General features: G+C 35.4%; 2 protein-coding genes across 4 annotated transcripts in view; one reads left to right on the forward strand and one right to left on the reverse strand.

Annotated features, from left to right (window-relative positions):
* Positions 1–310: 310 nt before the first annotated feature.
* On the forward strand, positions 311–1,515 carry PMCH (pro-melanin concentrating hormone). The gene is made up of 3 exons (XM_045826659.1): positions 311–581; positions 900–1,098; positions 1,385–1,515. The coding sequence occupies exons 1-3, from the start codon at positions 333–335 to the stop codon at positions 1,432–1,434; spliced, it is 498 nt and encodes a 165-aa protein (XP_045682615.1). The 5' UTR covers positions 311–332; the 3' UTR covers positions 1,435–1,515.
* Positions 1,516–1,760: 245 nt separating this feature from the next.
* The window catches only part of LOC123810715 (PARP1 binding protein), a 52,422-nt gene continuing 39,890 nt past the window's right edge, over positions 1,761–14,292 (reverse strand). For all 3 annotated transcript variants that reach the window (XM_045826655.1, XM_045826654.1, XM_045826656.1), the window contains exons 9-10: positions 2,845–2,980; positions 1,761–2,137 (exon numbers count right to left, since the gene is read on the reverse strand). In XM_045826655.1, the coding sequence (XP_045682611.1) occupies positions 1,797–2,137; positions 2,845–2,980 (477 nt within the window). In that variant the 3' untranslated portion in view covers positions 1,761–1,796. The remainder of the gene's footprint in view (positions 2,138–2,844; positions 2,981–14,292) is intronic.

Genomic DNA, 14,292 nt, shown 5'->3' on the forward strand with positions numbered 1-14,292 from the left:
CTGATGTCCTGCGGTCTTCCTTAATAACCACCCATTTTCAAGAGCCTATAATCTGCTCAACGGGAAGCATTCTACCAAGGATCTTAATCAGATTCTGAGAAAATTCACTCTCAGAATAAACAATATGCCATAAAGCCAAAACAATGTAGGTATTAGCAGCTATACAAAATGTTAGCTCTACCTGATGAGTCATTTCTAAAGTGATGAAAGTCTGTCTTTGAAGTGGTTTCTATTCAAGCTGAAAATATATAAAGGTAGGAATCATTTACAAAGCAGCTTGAGAAATCTTCCTTTTATACATCCTGGTTTGACTCTATGCAAACATCGGACTGATGGCAAAAATGAGTCTCTCTTCCTACATATTAATACTAACTTTTTCTTTGCTTTCTCAAGGCATTAAACTTTCAGCATCCAAGTCCATAAGAAACTTAGAAGATGACATGGTATTTAACACACTGAGGCTGGGGAAAGCCTTTCAGAAGGAAGATACTGCAGAAAAATCAGTCGTTGCTCCTTCCCTGGAAGAATACAAAAATGAGGAGAGCAGTTTCCTGAATGATGAGGAAAACAAAAATTCGAAGGTAAGTGGCAATAGGACTTGTCTTTTATTTCAATGGATATTTGAATGATTTTTATGAATATTTTGAAATTGATACTTTATTTTACAAACAGAAGTAGATGCAAATAGTCACAATATGCATTCGGACAACTGATGAAATTTTATACATACCAGACTGTTCTTTCATCCTGAACAACTCTTACCCGAAAGGTTTATTTCCATAAAAACTTGCATCTAACATACTGCATCTTTGAATTAATCAACAAGAATATTATGCAACTGTATTATATTACCACTCCCAATAAGACAGCTAAAATGCAAATCAACTTTTTCTTTACAGAACTCAGGCTTCAAACATAATTTCTTAAATCATGGTCTGCCACTGAATCTGGCTATAAAACCTTATCTTGCACTAAAAGGATCTGTAGCTTTTCCACCTGAGAATGGAGTTCAGAATGCTGAATCAACACCAGAAAAGAGAGAGATTGGGGATGAAGAAAACACAGCTAAATTTCCTATAGGAAGGAGAGATTTTGACAGTGAGTAGTCCTTTAAAATTCAATTCCTATATCTTAGTACCATAAAATAGAACTCTGAGTTTAACTAAACTTAGATCCAATCATCTCAAAATTAAATAAGACCATGGTTCAACTACATCTGATATTAAATGACCCCTGCAAAATACATGCAATTAAAAAGCATTTAGGTATTATAATTTTGATTTACATAGAATTAGCTATACTAGATCTAATGTTTTCATTTCTAATAAATTTTGTGTGATGATAGCAGTCCTGTAAACAATTTAAACTTTTTTTTTTCTTTCAGTGCTCAGGTGTATGCTGGGAAGAGTCTATCGACCATGTTGGCAAGTCTAATACCTGTTGGGCCACATCATCATTTCCGAAGAAAACAAAATCATTTAATTGCCTGTGGATGAGAAGCCCTTAATGTTACTGTGACTTATATTATTTTAAATGTCTGATTTAAAAGAAAGTAATATTAAGAGATATCGGTGACCTACATGATATGCTTTATCTGTGCATTAAACTTGGTGAATATTCTGCATTATTATGACTTAGTAGTATTTTTTTAAACAGTGTTTCACATACTAACCTCACGCACACTGCACACCAAAATAAATAAAGCATCATAATTTACACCCTGATCTCTTGAAAATTAAGTAAATGTCTTTGAATGGTTTTATGTATACATAAATCTAAAGCACATAAAAGATGATTCATAGTCTAAAAAACTGAGTTAACTTTGTCTGGCCAGTAATCAATTTGTCCTTGGCAGTACACTTGTTGCTTTTTGCTACTCTGGCTAGTTTGCCATCCAATTTATTCTGCAAATCGTTTGATGTCTTAGGTATCTTAACATTTTTATGTCGGGGTGGTTCATTTCCATTATCACAGAGAATGTTTTCATCATCTAAATCCACCTGTTTCCTTTTTGAGCTTTTATTTCCTGTCTGACTACTTGATTTTCTCTCTACTTTTGCATTTTTACTTCTGTCCAGATGAACATTTCCAGCACTTGTTCCAATTGTTGGTCTTCCAACAGATGAATTTACACTTTCTGTTATGCAAGATGAAAAAAGGAAAGGAATTATATAATACTTAGTATTATTAGATATGAGAATTTTACAATAAACTTTAAAAAGGCTAAAGAATATTAAAAATTTATGATTTGCAATGACATACTACTATAAATTACATGATTAACAAATACAACTATAGTCCTGGCTGGTGTGGCTCAGTAGATTGAGTGCCGGCCTGTGAACCAAAGGATCGCAGGTTCAATTCCCAGTCAGAGGGCAGGCCTGGGTTGCAGGCCAGGTCCCCAGTAGGGGGCACATGAGAGGCAACCACACACTGATGGGTCCCTCTCTTTCTCCCTCCCTTCCCCTTTCTTTAAAAATAAATAAATAAACAAACAAACAAACAAACAGAAATTTTAAAAACAAATACAACTATATTATTACCATATTACTTTTCATTTCACCATTTCATTTTTCATCCCTACAAATATCTGCTTTGTTTTAATGCAGGACACATAATCCTTAAATGCTACAAGTTATTCTTTAAATACATTTAATCAAATCAAACTGTCCTATAAATTTGTATTTAGAGTTCATCTCTTAAACAAACCCGTCTTTAAAAATATACACCATTATGCTTCACATTTTACACTTTGTAAAAAAAAAATCTAGTTTTACTTAAGTTAAAACCAATTAGTACACTGGGATTAAGGTGTTATTTAATTGCTCCAATAAGGCCAATTACCAGAAAGGTCATTTTCCATGTGAAGGACACGGGATGGCTTTGATGTGGAGTTAACGTTATTCCATGTATTCCTGCTTATCAGGCCGTCGTCTTTATACGTGCAAGAAAACTGGGATCTAATTAAGGTTTGCTTCATCTGGCAATGGGAAGAAAGAAGAAAATAAGCGGTTTATTCTTTATTTTTATTAAATTTTTTTCACCTAGATTGAAATACACTTAATAGTAATCATAATCAAGGATCATAAATTTACCCTTAAAAATTCCATTATTCATTGAGCACTCTTAACACTTGATGTTTCATAGTTTGTAAATTCATTCATTGTTACAATTAGTATTTTTACACATTTTAGTAATACCAGTTTTATGGACATTTTTTCATATTTTTGTAACAGTCTAGAAAAATTAATTTTAGACTCTTCTGGGACTTTTCTTACACATTTCTGTGTCTGAGCTGCTTTGGAAAGTAAGTTTTATGATAAGTTTAATAACAATATACATGATAAACATATTCTTAGAAAAATAAAAGTTCTTCATCCTAGGAATTACTGAGTAATTCCTTTAGAAAAAACAGCATATGTAGTTCAATAAGCTGAGAAACTGAGGAAGGGAGAAATGCTCAGATGAAAAAGCGAACGAAGACAGTGAAAGAAACATAGAAAACTAACAAAGAAACGAACTGAAAGAAAACAAAAGGGTGACTGAGAGACATTATTTCTTGATTAAAAACTTGAATATTTAAGAAAGTAAGAAAGATGACTCAAATACATCATTCTAGGAAAACCTGACCAAGCCATTTAAATGGTTGAATATTCAAAATACACTGTTGCATTTATCTTCAAACATCACAAATGAGAAAATTAGAAAGCTAAATTTAATTCTTAGTCACAAAAAAGGGTGCCAGGAAAGTAGTTTTGGAAATGTATTCTGCAAACATAAAACCAGTGGCTGTGTTAGGGATGGAAATTAATTGCAGAACAAAGTAATGTATACAGATAATGCAAGTTTCAACAATTACATCTGACGTATAATGCCACTCAGTTATAATGAGATTTCTCCAATCCTAAAATCATCCCCATTCCTTTTCAGAAATAAACAAAGTTTAAATTTCAAATAAATGATTAAATAAAGAAGACTGCACTTCGAAGTGTAACTACATTACGCTGAAGATTACTTACAGAACATTTATTGATACAGTTCTTAAAGTCTAAAATAGTACAACTTTATATTATATATTCAGTAGTCATAAATATTGTTATATATTCAGAGATCACTGAATTAACCCACTCAGATGTTAGCAAAGATAATGGCGGTGAAATCCGCTGACTATGGTTTAGGAGAAGTCAGCACAGTGTCCAGTCCAGCTGCTTTACGAGATCACATTTTCTCAGGGTGACAAATTTTATATCTTTCTAACTAATGGCATCTATGAGAGCCTACAGCTTCCAGATTACTAAAAATTACGATTTAGACCATTGGAATCTATCTTCCATTTACGCACAAAAACATACAAAATTTAAAAAATGTGAAAATATAAAAGGTCAAAACTAATTTCTTAAACTTAAATAGAAATAATAGAACTACAAGCCATATTTTCATGAATCCACATGAATGTAACTACCATTACATAGTTTCCCCTATGAGATACCCGAAAATAGAAGTAAAGGTTTTAACTTAACTAGCCCTTTCTGGACTCTGCTAATTCCATCAATACAGAATTAAAACAATTGACAAAGCTATTAAATAAATTTTGTTAATAAAATAAACTATATTATATTACATCACATCATTATTACAGTACTGTTATCTAAAAACTTAATTCTATATGCAAAACCAGTACTGTTGACATTATCTTTTTACACAACTTTCCTTTCATCTTACCAGTTATTGCTTATAAGGAATTATAAACTTACTGCTTATAGAGAGTTACAGAGTTTGTATGGTAAGCCCATGGCAGCAAATGAGTGCTAAGTGGCTGCCTAGGTCACCCCACAGCGCCCAGATAGTGGCGGGAAGCTTGGGGGGCTGTAGTCTCCCACTGCAAAGCCTTCATCAGGACCATCCATGAAACATTCCTAACAAATATACACTTGTATTATTTACTACCACTGATGTTTTCCCCATCTCACATTTAGCATAAATAAAAATGTCTTTAGAATGCTATGTTGTTTTACTTCTATTAATTTTTAACATACATCAAAGTAAAGAACGTTTCTTTGCTATATAAATACAGTTACAAAGTAAGGGCCACAGTCCCCCTTATTATAACTAGATTTCCTCTCGCCAGGCCCCCCCACTGCGAAATTCTTGAGCCCATAGTGACATCAGGGCAATTTCAGAAAACTAGACTTGCAAGGCAATAGATTTTTAAAATCCTGAGAATGAGTTTAAGTATGAAAGGAAAATAGGTAACCCCTTTTTCTGCAATGAAACATATTTTTTATAAGCATAACATAAGAAAGAACCACAATAGTTCTATGGTAATCCTGGAATACTTTTGTCCAAAAGAAATAACCTAGAGAAGTATCTGGAGGGTCATTTTTTCTTTTTATAAAAGATTACATACAGGTTTTCTTTTCCCAACCCTATACAAAAAATCTCTTTTATTAATTACTACTTATTAAGTTCCAACTACAGGATAGGCGCATCGTATATTAAAAGAGTACTAGGATGGCTTCTAAATCACAGACATCCTACTTACAAAATTTGCTGTTGACACACAGCTGGAAGGAATAATAAATAAATTGGATAACAAAATCAAGATTGAAAAGATCTCAGACGACTAGAACCATAAGTAGAAAATAATAAGATGAAAATGAATGAGGATAAACAAAGTTCTGTATTTAAGTTCAAAATATCAATTACAGATGTACAGGATGAGGAGAGGCTAACTTAAAAACAACATATGAAAAAGATCTAGAAATTTTAATTGATCATGAACTTGATTGGAGCCAACAATGTTAAGGTCCAGCTCAGAAATCAGCACGAAAAGCAATGATGTGATGGGAAAGGCACCAGATTTGCAGTCAAAACACCTGGCTTCTAATGCTGGCTCCATCATTTATTAACTAGAGGATGTTGGATAAACAGAACTTCTCACTTATCCACATATGTATCTCACAAAACTGTCAGGATTAAATGACATTAAAAATATGAAAGGGTTATATAAACTCAAGAGATCTACGTAGATACTATGCAGTTATTACTATAATATCATATATGAAGACAGTATTTCTACAGAGTGAGAAATCTGTTGAATTAGATTTCTCAAGACCAGGCCAACTCTAAAATGATTCTAGGAATGCAGCTCAAAAAATGAGCTTACAATCAGCGTCTTCATTTTAGTTATTGAAACAATACAAGCTACATTGGCTTGTATTTATAACTTAAAAGAGAATGCTTTCCCTTTGTTCATAAAAGTTGAATTTTTCTGCACAAGATTAGTGGCTACATAGAATTGAGATTACTTCCTGTTGCAAATCTTCCAAATCTCCCTGTGTATTTGATTTGGAATCACAAATAAGCAAAACAATTCCCTCTTGAAAGTGCTTTTGAAGTACTAAACAACTAAGAATAATGTCCAGATTCATACATGGCTGTTAAAACCATTTTATGTTCAAGTCACATGAGAGAAAAGGATTGCAAGTTTTCCTTTGTAGAGTGATTTCCCCCCTTTGGAAAGATTTCTATCCACAGTAAAATTGCAATGAACTTCAAACTTGCCAAGAATTGGAGAAGTCCCTTTGCCACAAGCTCTTTTTAAATTGAAATTATTAGTAGGTTCCCAGTTGGAGGAAAATAGTACTTCACATAGGAAAGCCTGACTCCAGTTAAAACGAATGAGTCAAAATATTGAAAAGTTGCAGACACTCTCAGAGTATTAACAAAAGTAAAGTTCTAAGCCATTATACTGATAAGTAGATCAACAAGTTTGAAAAAGGAAATTATTCTTAACATACCTTTTAAATATGTAACTAAAAATAAATACTCTAAATATATCTTTTTGTTCTTACATTATCACATTTTCAAAAGAACAGATTTGCTACCCTTACGGCATATGAATTTATAAATACAGCAAATGATCCATTTATTCATCAGTGACATTTCATTTACTCTGCTAAATAGAAGATAATATTTGCAACCTAAGTAGAAGCATTGTCTTTTTATGACTCCTCACTATAATTACTATACCTTATTTACTCTTTAGGAACAGCATAAACTTTGAAGTCTTTTTTTTTTTAATTATTTATTTATTTTTAGAGAGGCAAGGCAGGGAGATAGAGAGAGAGAAACATCAATGTGCGGTTGCTGGGGGTTATGGCCTGCAACCCAGGCATGTACCCTTGCTGGGAATCGAACCTGCGACACTTTGATTCACAGCCCGCACTCAATCCACTGAGCTACGTCAGCCAGGGCAAACTTTGAAGTCTTACACCTGAATACAAACCCTTGCTGTGTTACTTAACTAGCTGTATGGTCTGGAAAATGATGACTTCTAGGGTTGAGCAAGGATTAATTAGGATGAAGGATACAAAACGTCCAGTACAGCAGCTGACACTTAGTAGATACTCAATATCCCAAGCTCATTACTTCAGCCAAAACAAATTCAATTTCTAATTGAATTTCTAGTTCAGTCTAATACAAAAATCCCATCTTCATGCTAATGAAAAATGCTCCTCAATCCCTTAAAGTCTTTGCCTAATGTCACCTTCTCAAGGGGACCTGTAATGATCATGCTGTTTAAAACCAAATCACATACAAAGGAACACAGTCTCCTTATTCTGCTCCCCAGCTTTATTTCACTCCATAACACTGATAACCCCCCAACACACTGTATAAGTACCGGATTTTTTGGACCACAAGACACACCAAGATTTTAGAGGAGGAAAATGGGGGGAAAATTTTTGAAGCAAAAAATGTGGTAAAATATTTAATAACATAAATAACAATATTTTACCAATGTAAATATAAACAGAACTCAACAGCAGCATTAACAACCATTATTCCTCCCAAATTGGGTGGGAGGGGTGGAAAGTGTGTCTAATAGTCCAAAAACTGCGGGTAACTTGCTTGTTTTGTTTATTGCCTGCCTCTCCCAACTAAAAGGCAAAGCTCCATGAAGGAAACCCTTACTTCGGCAGTTAACTGCTGGCCCACTCTGGCCCTCCTGTGGCCCTCCCCTGCCCACAGGGAAAGGAGTCAATGGGGCCTCAGGTATGCCCACCAGGGGACCATGACTCCCCTTTTAGATCCTGTTGCAAGTAGCTGGAACCCCAGAATTCCCTGCTCAAGCTGTCCTAGGCACTGGGCTGCCACTGGCCCCCTCTTCTAGGCTCAAGGGCTGCCTGTTTATGGCAAAGGTGACAGGGATTGGGGTGCATGCCCCTCTTGGTGGAGTGTCCCTAAGAATATGGAACAGGACGAGGGTTAAAGGGGCACAGGGTCAGGGGCTTCCATTTAGATTCTAGCACCCCAGATCCACAAATATCTGTGGAAGACCTGTCCATAAGGGGCTTTTTTTTCTGTTTGGTTCACTGACGTTTCCCCAGTGTCTAGGACAGAGTCTGGTATCCAGGAAGCATTTAATACATGTTTGTTAAATGAATTAAGTAAAATTATAACAGACTGTAACAGGCGTATGCAAGTGGAAGGTATGAGGAAACAGAAGCATCAGTAAGCAAATGCTTGGAGGTTCAAAAAGATGAACAGAATAGATTCCACTCTGTAAAAGAGAGTAGTAAGGAGAGCACATGATAGAGGAATGAGAGAAGCAGACTGACAAAGACCAGCCAAATCACCCTAAAGACAAAAGCTTTGAGATAGAAAAATATGTACTGCGTCAACTCTCCTCTGCTCAGTAAAGTAATGAAACCACTTAGTACAGAAACAAGAGAGAAGTAACATGCAGAGAAAAGCCAAATCACATTTCAGCACAGAGAACTGCGGAGCTGAAGTCCTTAAGCTCCACTCTATCAATCATTCCTTTCAAGTTCTTAAAACATTCCACCTTTCCCTGCTTCTCATGTGCATGCCCTTACAGTAAGCACTACAAAAAAATAACATCCTTAAAACCACAAATGCCATAGTCTCCTTAACCCTGTCCCACATTATTTACTTACATATTTTGTGCAACTACACAATACACAGTCGCTTGCTACCTAAAGGTAATCTAATGCTTTCATCAGGCTGTGTGCTCAGCCGGAAATGCTCCCTTCTAATCTCTCTGCCTGTTTAAATCCTGCTTACTCTAATTTCCCATGGTCAGAGCACCATTTCCTCTACTTCTTATGGGCTTCCAGTTACTGCAATTCGTAGGTATCTCTAATCCACTAGAATTGCAATTGTTTTAATATGCTAGCAACACGTATTTCATTAATTTAAATAAAATTAAAAATCCAGTTCCTCAACTGCGGTAGCCCCGTTGCAGGCGCTCGGTAGGCGAATGTGGCCACCACCTACAGTGTAGCACAAACACAGAACCTTTCCACAGGAAATGGAAGTTCGATGGAAAAGCATTGCTCTGGAAAAAAAAAACTTTGCAGTCTATGCCCTGTGGCCCTTTCATGTGCTACAAATGAATTCTCAGGGGACTCTGGGACACGTTTGCTTGCTGGGCCCATAATATGAGAACCCATCTGCAACTCCGTCTTAGTAAAGGAAACCTCACATGTGTGGCCCACATCTTGTAACTACTACCTGATGTGAAACCAATTACGCTTTGGGAAAAATTACAATAACTGTATCTTCAAATATTGTTTCCATTTTCTCCTCTTCTTCTGGAGTTCCACATAGGCAAATGTTAGACTTTTTCTGTGTCCTGCTCTTCTCTCTTTTTTCTTTTATTCTGTATTTTCTCTTCACTTTGGTTTAAAGATTTTTCTAATGACCTCTCTTTAAGTCCACTTATGCTACCTAATGCTATGTCCCATCTACTATTAAACTCATCTAATGGGTTCCTAATTTTAGATGTTTTTTACAATTCTGAAATGGCTATTTGAATTCTGTTTTATAGATTTTAATTCTCTGTTAGAATTCTCCACATTTTCAACCATTTTATTTGTTTTACATGTTGAAATTTTTTTCATTCCTTGTCTGTTAATTCTAATATCTGGATCATTTGTTAGTTTTCCCTCCTGACTAATGGACAAACCTTCCTTCCCCTCTTCATGTCCAGCATATTTCATTTCAGCTGGACACGGTTTATAAAGGAACCGTGTGGGCTCCAGATGAAGTCCTCTTCTATCAAGAAGGGTTTCCCTCGTGTCTGCCAGGCGGGCAGAGAGGAGGACTGACAGCCTCAGTGCAGTCGGGGTTGAGCTGCCTGCGAGCGCTGGCTCTCCTGTCTTCCTCAGGAGTGGCCCTCCCCAGCTTTCATCTGAGAGCCTGTGTATCTCTGTGACCTCTGACCTGAAAGTCTAGAGGATTCAGTCTGCCCTTCAGAGGCTTTTCACATGTGCTCTTTGGCCCTCCTCCTCACTCCATGTCTAAACATCTTGAGGAGACAGCCGCGTGTTTCAGGCAGGCCCCACCCACTCCTCAAGCAGAACGTTGTCTTCTAGCCACCCCAAGGCGACGGCTGATGTCAGTAATTGGATTGAGGCTCCTCAGCCTTATTCTCAGCTCCAAAAATTCAGGGTAAGTGTGCTAGGTAAAAATAAGTATACATTTAGGGCCCCTGAAGTTCCCAAATTGTTGCCAACCCCTCAAGGCACACGAGATCTTTGCTGCTTCCTCTTTTCCTCTAGAGTTCCTCTGCATGGGCCAACACCAACCCTCGGGTCACACCCCAACCTGGCAAAGGGTCCCAGGGAAGAAATAGCTGATAACAGCCAGCTCACCTCAGAAGACCTTTACTCTCCCCAGATTTTTAGTTTATTTAAACTGCTTTGATTACATAGCTTTCCTATGCCTTTAAAATATATTTCCCCATTTTCTGCCATTTATTTTGTTGTTACAGCAGAAACGGTATCCTGCTATGGCCTACTATATCCGCATTAGAAACAGAAGCCTCCAAGTCTATGAGTGATTTCTTGATTCTGTTCACTCCTTCTTTGAGAGCATTTTATTTTCTCTGCTGTTATATTTTGATGCCGCATAGTTTGTTACCCCTCAGTTTTCTGTAGCCTGAGGAATGACAGAGGTACGAGTAGGGTTCAGCTGAGAAGATAACACAGCTTGAAAAAAATGTCTGGGTTCTGCACTCTCTTCTAAGGGTTTATTCACACATCACATGTACTCTGAGAAGGTCTGCTCCCCTACTCAGGGGTTGTTTCTCATTCAAATGAAAGGGGAACCTTTGGATATGTTCCCCAATTCAGTATGGCATACCAGAGTAAGTGTATGAGTCCCAGGGCTCATTTTCCGCATTTTACCCACTTTACTATTCCATAGCTACCACCTCCACTACTTCTCTGACAGAAGAGGAAAACAAAACAAGGCAAGAACACACAAACGCAGTTGGCTCCTCCGATGTGGATATATTAGTGATAATTCTCAGGATTTTGTCAACTCACTTGAATGACATTTGGGTACAGAAGCCAGATTCAGTCACTAAGTCATGCCACTTCACTCTGAAGAGTCATGACTCTTCACTTTGAAACCTTCAGTTTCTTTCCTTGGCCGTAGTCTTTGAAGTGTATTATATCTAATTACATTATTCTTTGTTGTTTGTTGGTGGTGAATATTTTGGCTAGGTTTTACTATTCTGTACTCATTTTAAGTATCATTTTAAGGGGAGGGAAATTCTATGAGTTGTTCTAAGTCCACCATTTTAATTTGGACATACTCCAAGTTTTCTAATACACTGAAGGTTAAACTCGGATATATAATTAAGAATTTTCTAACATCATTAATTAGCATTGGCCTGCCTGGCAGCTTGAGAGTACCAGTTACAACAGTCCATTTTTTTACACTACCTAAGTCCAAATTTTCACTCTTCTGATTGCTCCATGGTTTAAAGATCCAGTATTTTCCTGATCGCTCACTTAAGTTATTAAGTCAGCTAACACTGATGATTATTTTGACATACATATAATATAGGGGGATAAGGAAAAGACCTGTATATTTGAACTTTCAATTGTGCCTGATGTGCAAAGACTGCTAAACTCAGCTGGAAGGAACGAAACAAATTTATTTAGAGACATAAGGAGGTAAGTATCTCCCTGAAAAGTCTTTTAATAAAAAGGTATAAGGGTACTTGCATAAATTGCTTGGAAATTGGGGGTAAAAATAGGAACAAAACATTTTCCAAAGATTTCTATCAAAACCATGAAGATTCTGGAAGAACCTTCTGATTCCCTTCACAGGAAAATTTATTTCACCATAATAGACAAGTTTTCTAATAAGCTACAGTAGGACATAAAACTTGAGGACTTAAAGTGAGTATGTTTAATAAATACTTTCCATAATAGTTTCATAGGATTTTGTGTTCAGAGGAGTATCCATTTCTACTTATGAATAAGGAAACAAAAATCTAAAAAAAGTTAACTTCCCCCCATAATGACATGGATATTTCATAATCAAGTATCCACTACAACATCATCATTCTAAGTTCCTTAATACTTTCTACCTTCACAGTGCTCTTTCCAAGACCGTCTTTCAAGTATAGATCATATATTGTTGCCATGACTAAAAAAAAAAAAATGTATGCCAAAAGAGCAAAAGCAACAGGATAATAAGGTAATTAGCTGCTAAACTACTTTTCCATAGTTACTTAGTTGCAATTATTAGCAACAATTTTTTATTATTCCAACAAGTACTCTACCTGGCTATAGTTCAGCTTTATACCTGGCTAAATCAATTATTTTCACACTTTGCTTTTATAAAGAATACTGTACTATAAAAATATAATCATAAACACCAATTCTTTTATTTCTTTTTGCCATTTAGAGCTACCTAGGCTAAGCCAGCTCCACTGTTAAGTAACAAAAGCAATGTAGTTATATAATCTCATTGATAGCTAATCATGGCTTTGCACGCTGGCATAAAATGTTTCATGACAGTTATAAGATCTTGGATAATGTGATTTCTCATAATTTTGGTCTCCTCATCTGTAAATGAGACTGGATTAGACAATTGCTCTTCTGCTTTCCAAAACTTTCTAAATTTCTCTATACATTAAATTTGTCTACACTATACATTTTATAGTGATTAGTGGACTCTTACACATTTCTAAAAGAAAAATCCCTTCTCATTCTTCAGATAGGTATTTTCACTTTCATTTACTGAGTTCTAACATAATACTTCAATAATCTTTAAATGAAAATAATGAAGTCTATCAGTATTGACAGCAGAAAAAGAATTAAAGAATTTACATGTTATATTTCTGTCTCTAATCAAGTCCAAAGAATAGATGTTTTTTAAAAAGTCTCATGCCTTAACTACAAGTACTAACAGTTAATAACAAAGTGTTGACATTTTATTCTCTGAAAAATTGTATAAAACCCAATGAGGTATTCCACAGGTATCAGTTATTAGCAACTACTAATAATCAGTAGAAAGATGAGACTTACTAATACATATAAATAAACTAAATGGGGTTAGCATATATAGGTGACATAGATGATAAGTAAAAGGTTTGCTAATTGTAACTACTTTCCAAATGGGAATATAAAGAACATACAAATTAGAATTCTCAAAGTTGTATCAAGATGAATAATTATTAGACAATTTTAGAATCGCTGTAAATCTTACATGAACATCTTGTTAAACAAATGAATGAATTCCCCACCATAGAAGAGTATCTGGCACATAGTAGATAATAACTATATGTTGAATAAATGAATGAGTTAAGATCAAGTTTCACTTTGAAAACCAAAACCAAAAAGATAAACTTAAACATTGAAAACCACATTATTGACTACTTATAGGCACACGTGTTTCAAGTGAGAACAGGAAAACTTTGTCTAAACCAAATGAAAATATAAAGAGCAGTTCTAGTCAATGAACAATGTCAAATGTTCTCCTTATCTCAATCTACAAATAATTATATTCGGCCATTATGTCTTTAGCTAGAAACAAAACTAAAATGATGCAGTCTCTCAAGATTCAGTTTAAGATATAGAAATGTAAATGAGAAAACATGTTCCTTTACTTTCCCCTCCATTCACTGAACAGATATTTCTTGAACATTTACAGCAGGGGCTTATTCCTTCCCTTTTTAGATGCAGTGCAATGAATAAGCCAGAGACAGATTAGCCAAGAGTATATAAAAGAAAAATTTCTGTATGTCAACTGTCATAACTCATTTTCCATTTAATTCCCATTGTTCCATGCACAATTTATATTTACCATACCCAGCTCTGTTTTATATATTTCTTAAAAAAATAAATCTATTTCTACCATTTTCATGACAGCACATTAAATTGTACCTTAATTTTTTTCTCTTCCATTGATTTATGGATGCGTTCTCTTAGTGGTTTCACCAGTGAATTATTCACTTGTATGGGAGAT

This window comes from Phyllostomus hastatus, unplaced genomic scaffold (genome assembly GCF_019186645.2).
Source record: "Phyllostomus hastatus isolate PE091 unplaced genomic scaffold, TTU_PhHast_1.1 phas_scaffold_755, whole genome shotgun sequence".
Lineage (NCBI taxonomy): Eukaryota > Metazoa > Chordata > Mammalia > Chiroptera > Phyllostomidae > Phyllostomus > Phyllostomus hastatus.

Coding starts and splice junctions, on each gene's coding strand:
- PMCH (XM_045826659.1), top strand. CDS start 333: ATGGCAAAAATGAGTCTCTCTTCCTACATATTAATACTAACTTTTTCT. Junction 582..899: donor AGGAAAACAAAAATTCGAAG/GTAAGTGGCAAT, acceptor TTTTCTTTACAG/AACTCAGGCTTCAAACATAA. Junction 1,099..1,384: donor AGGAAGGAGAGATTTTGACA/GTGAGTAGTCCT, acceptor TTTTTCTTTCAG/TGCTCAGGTGTATGCTGGGA.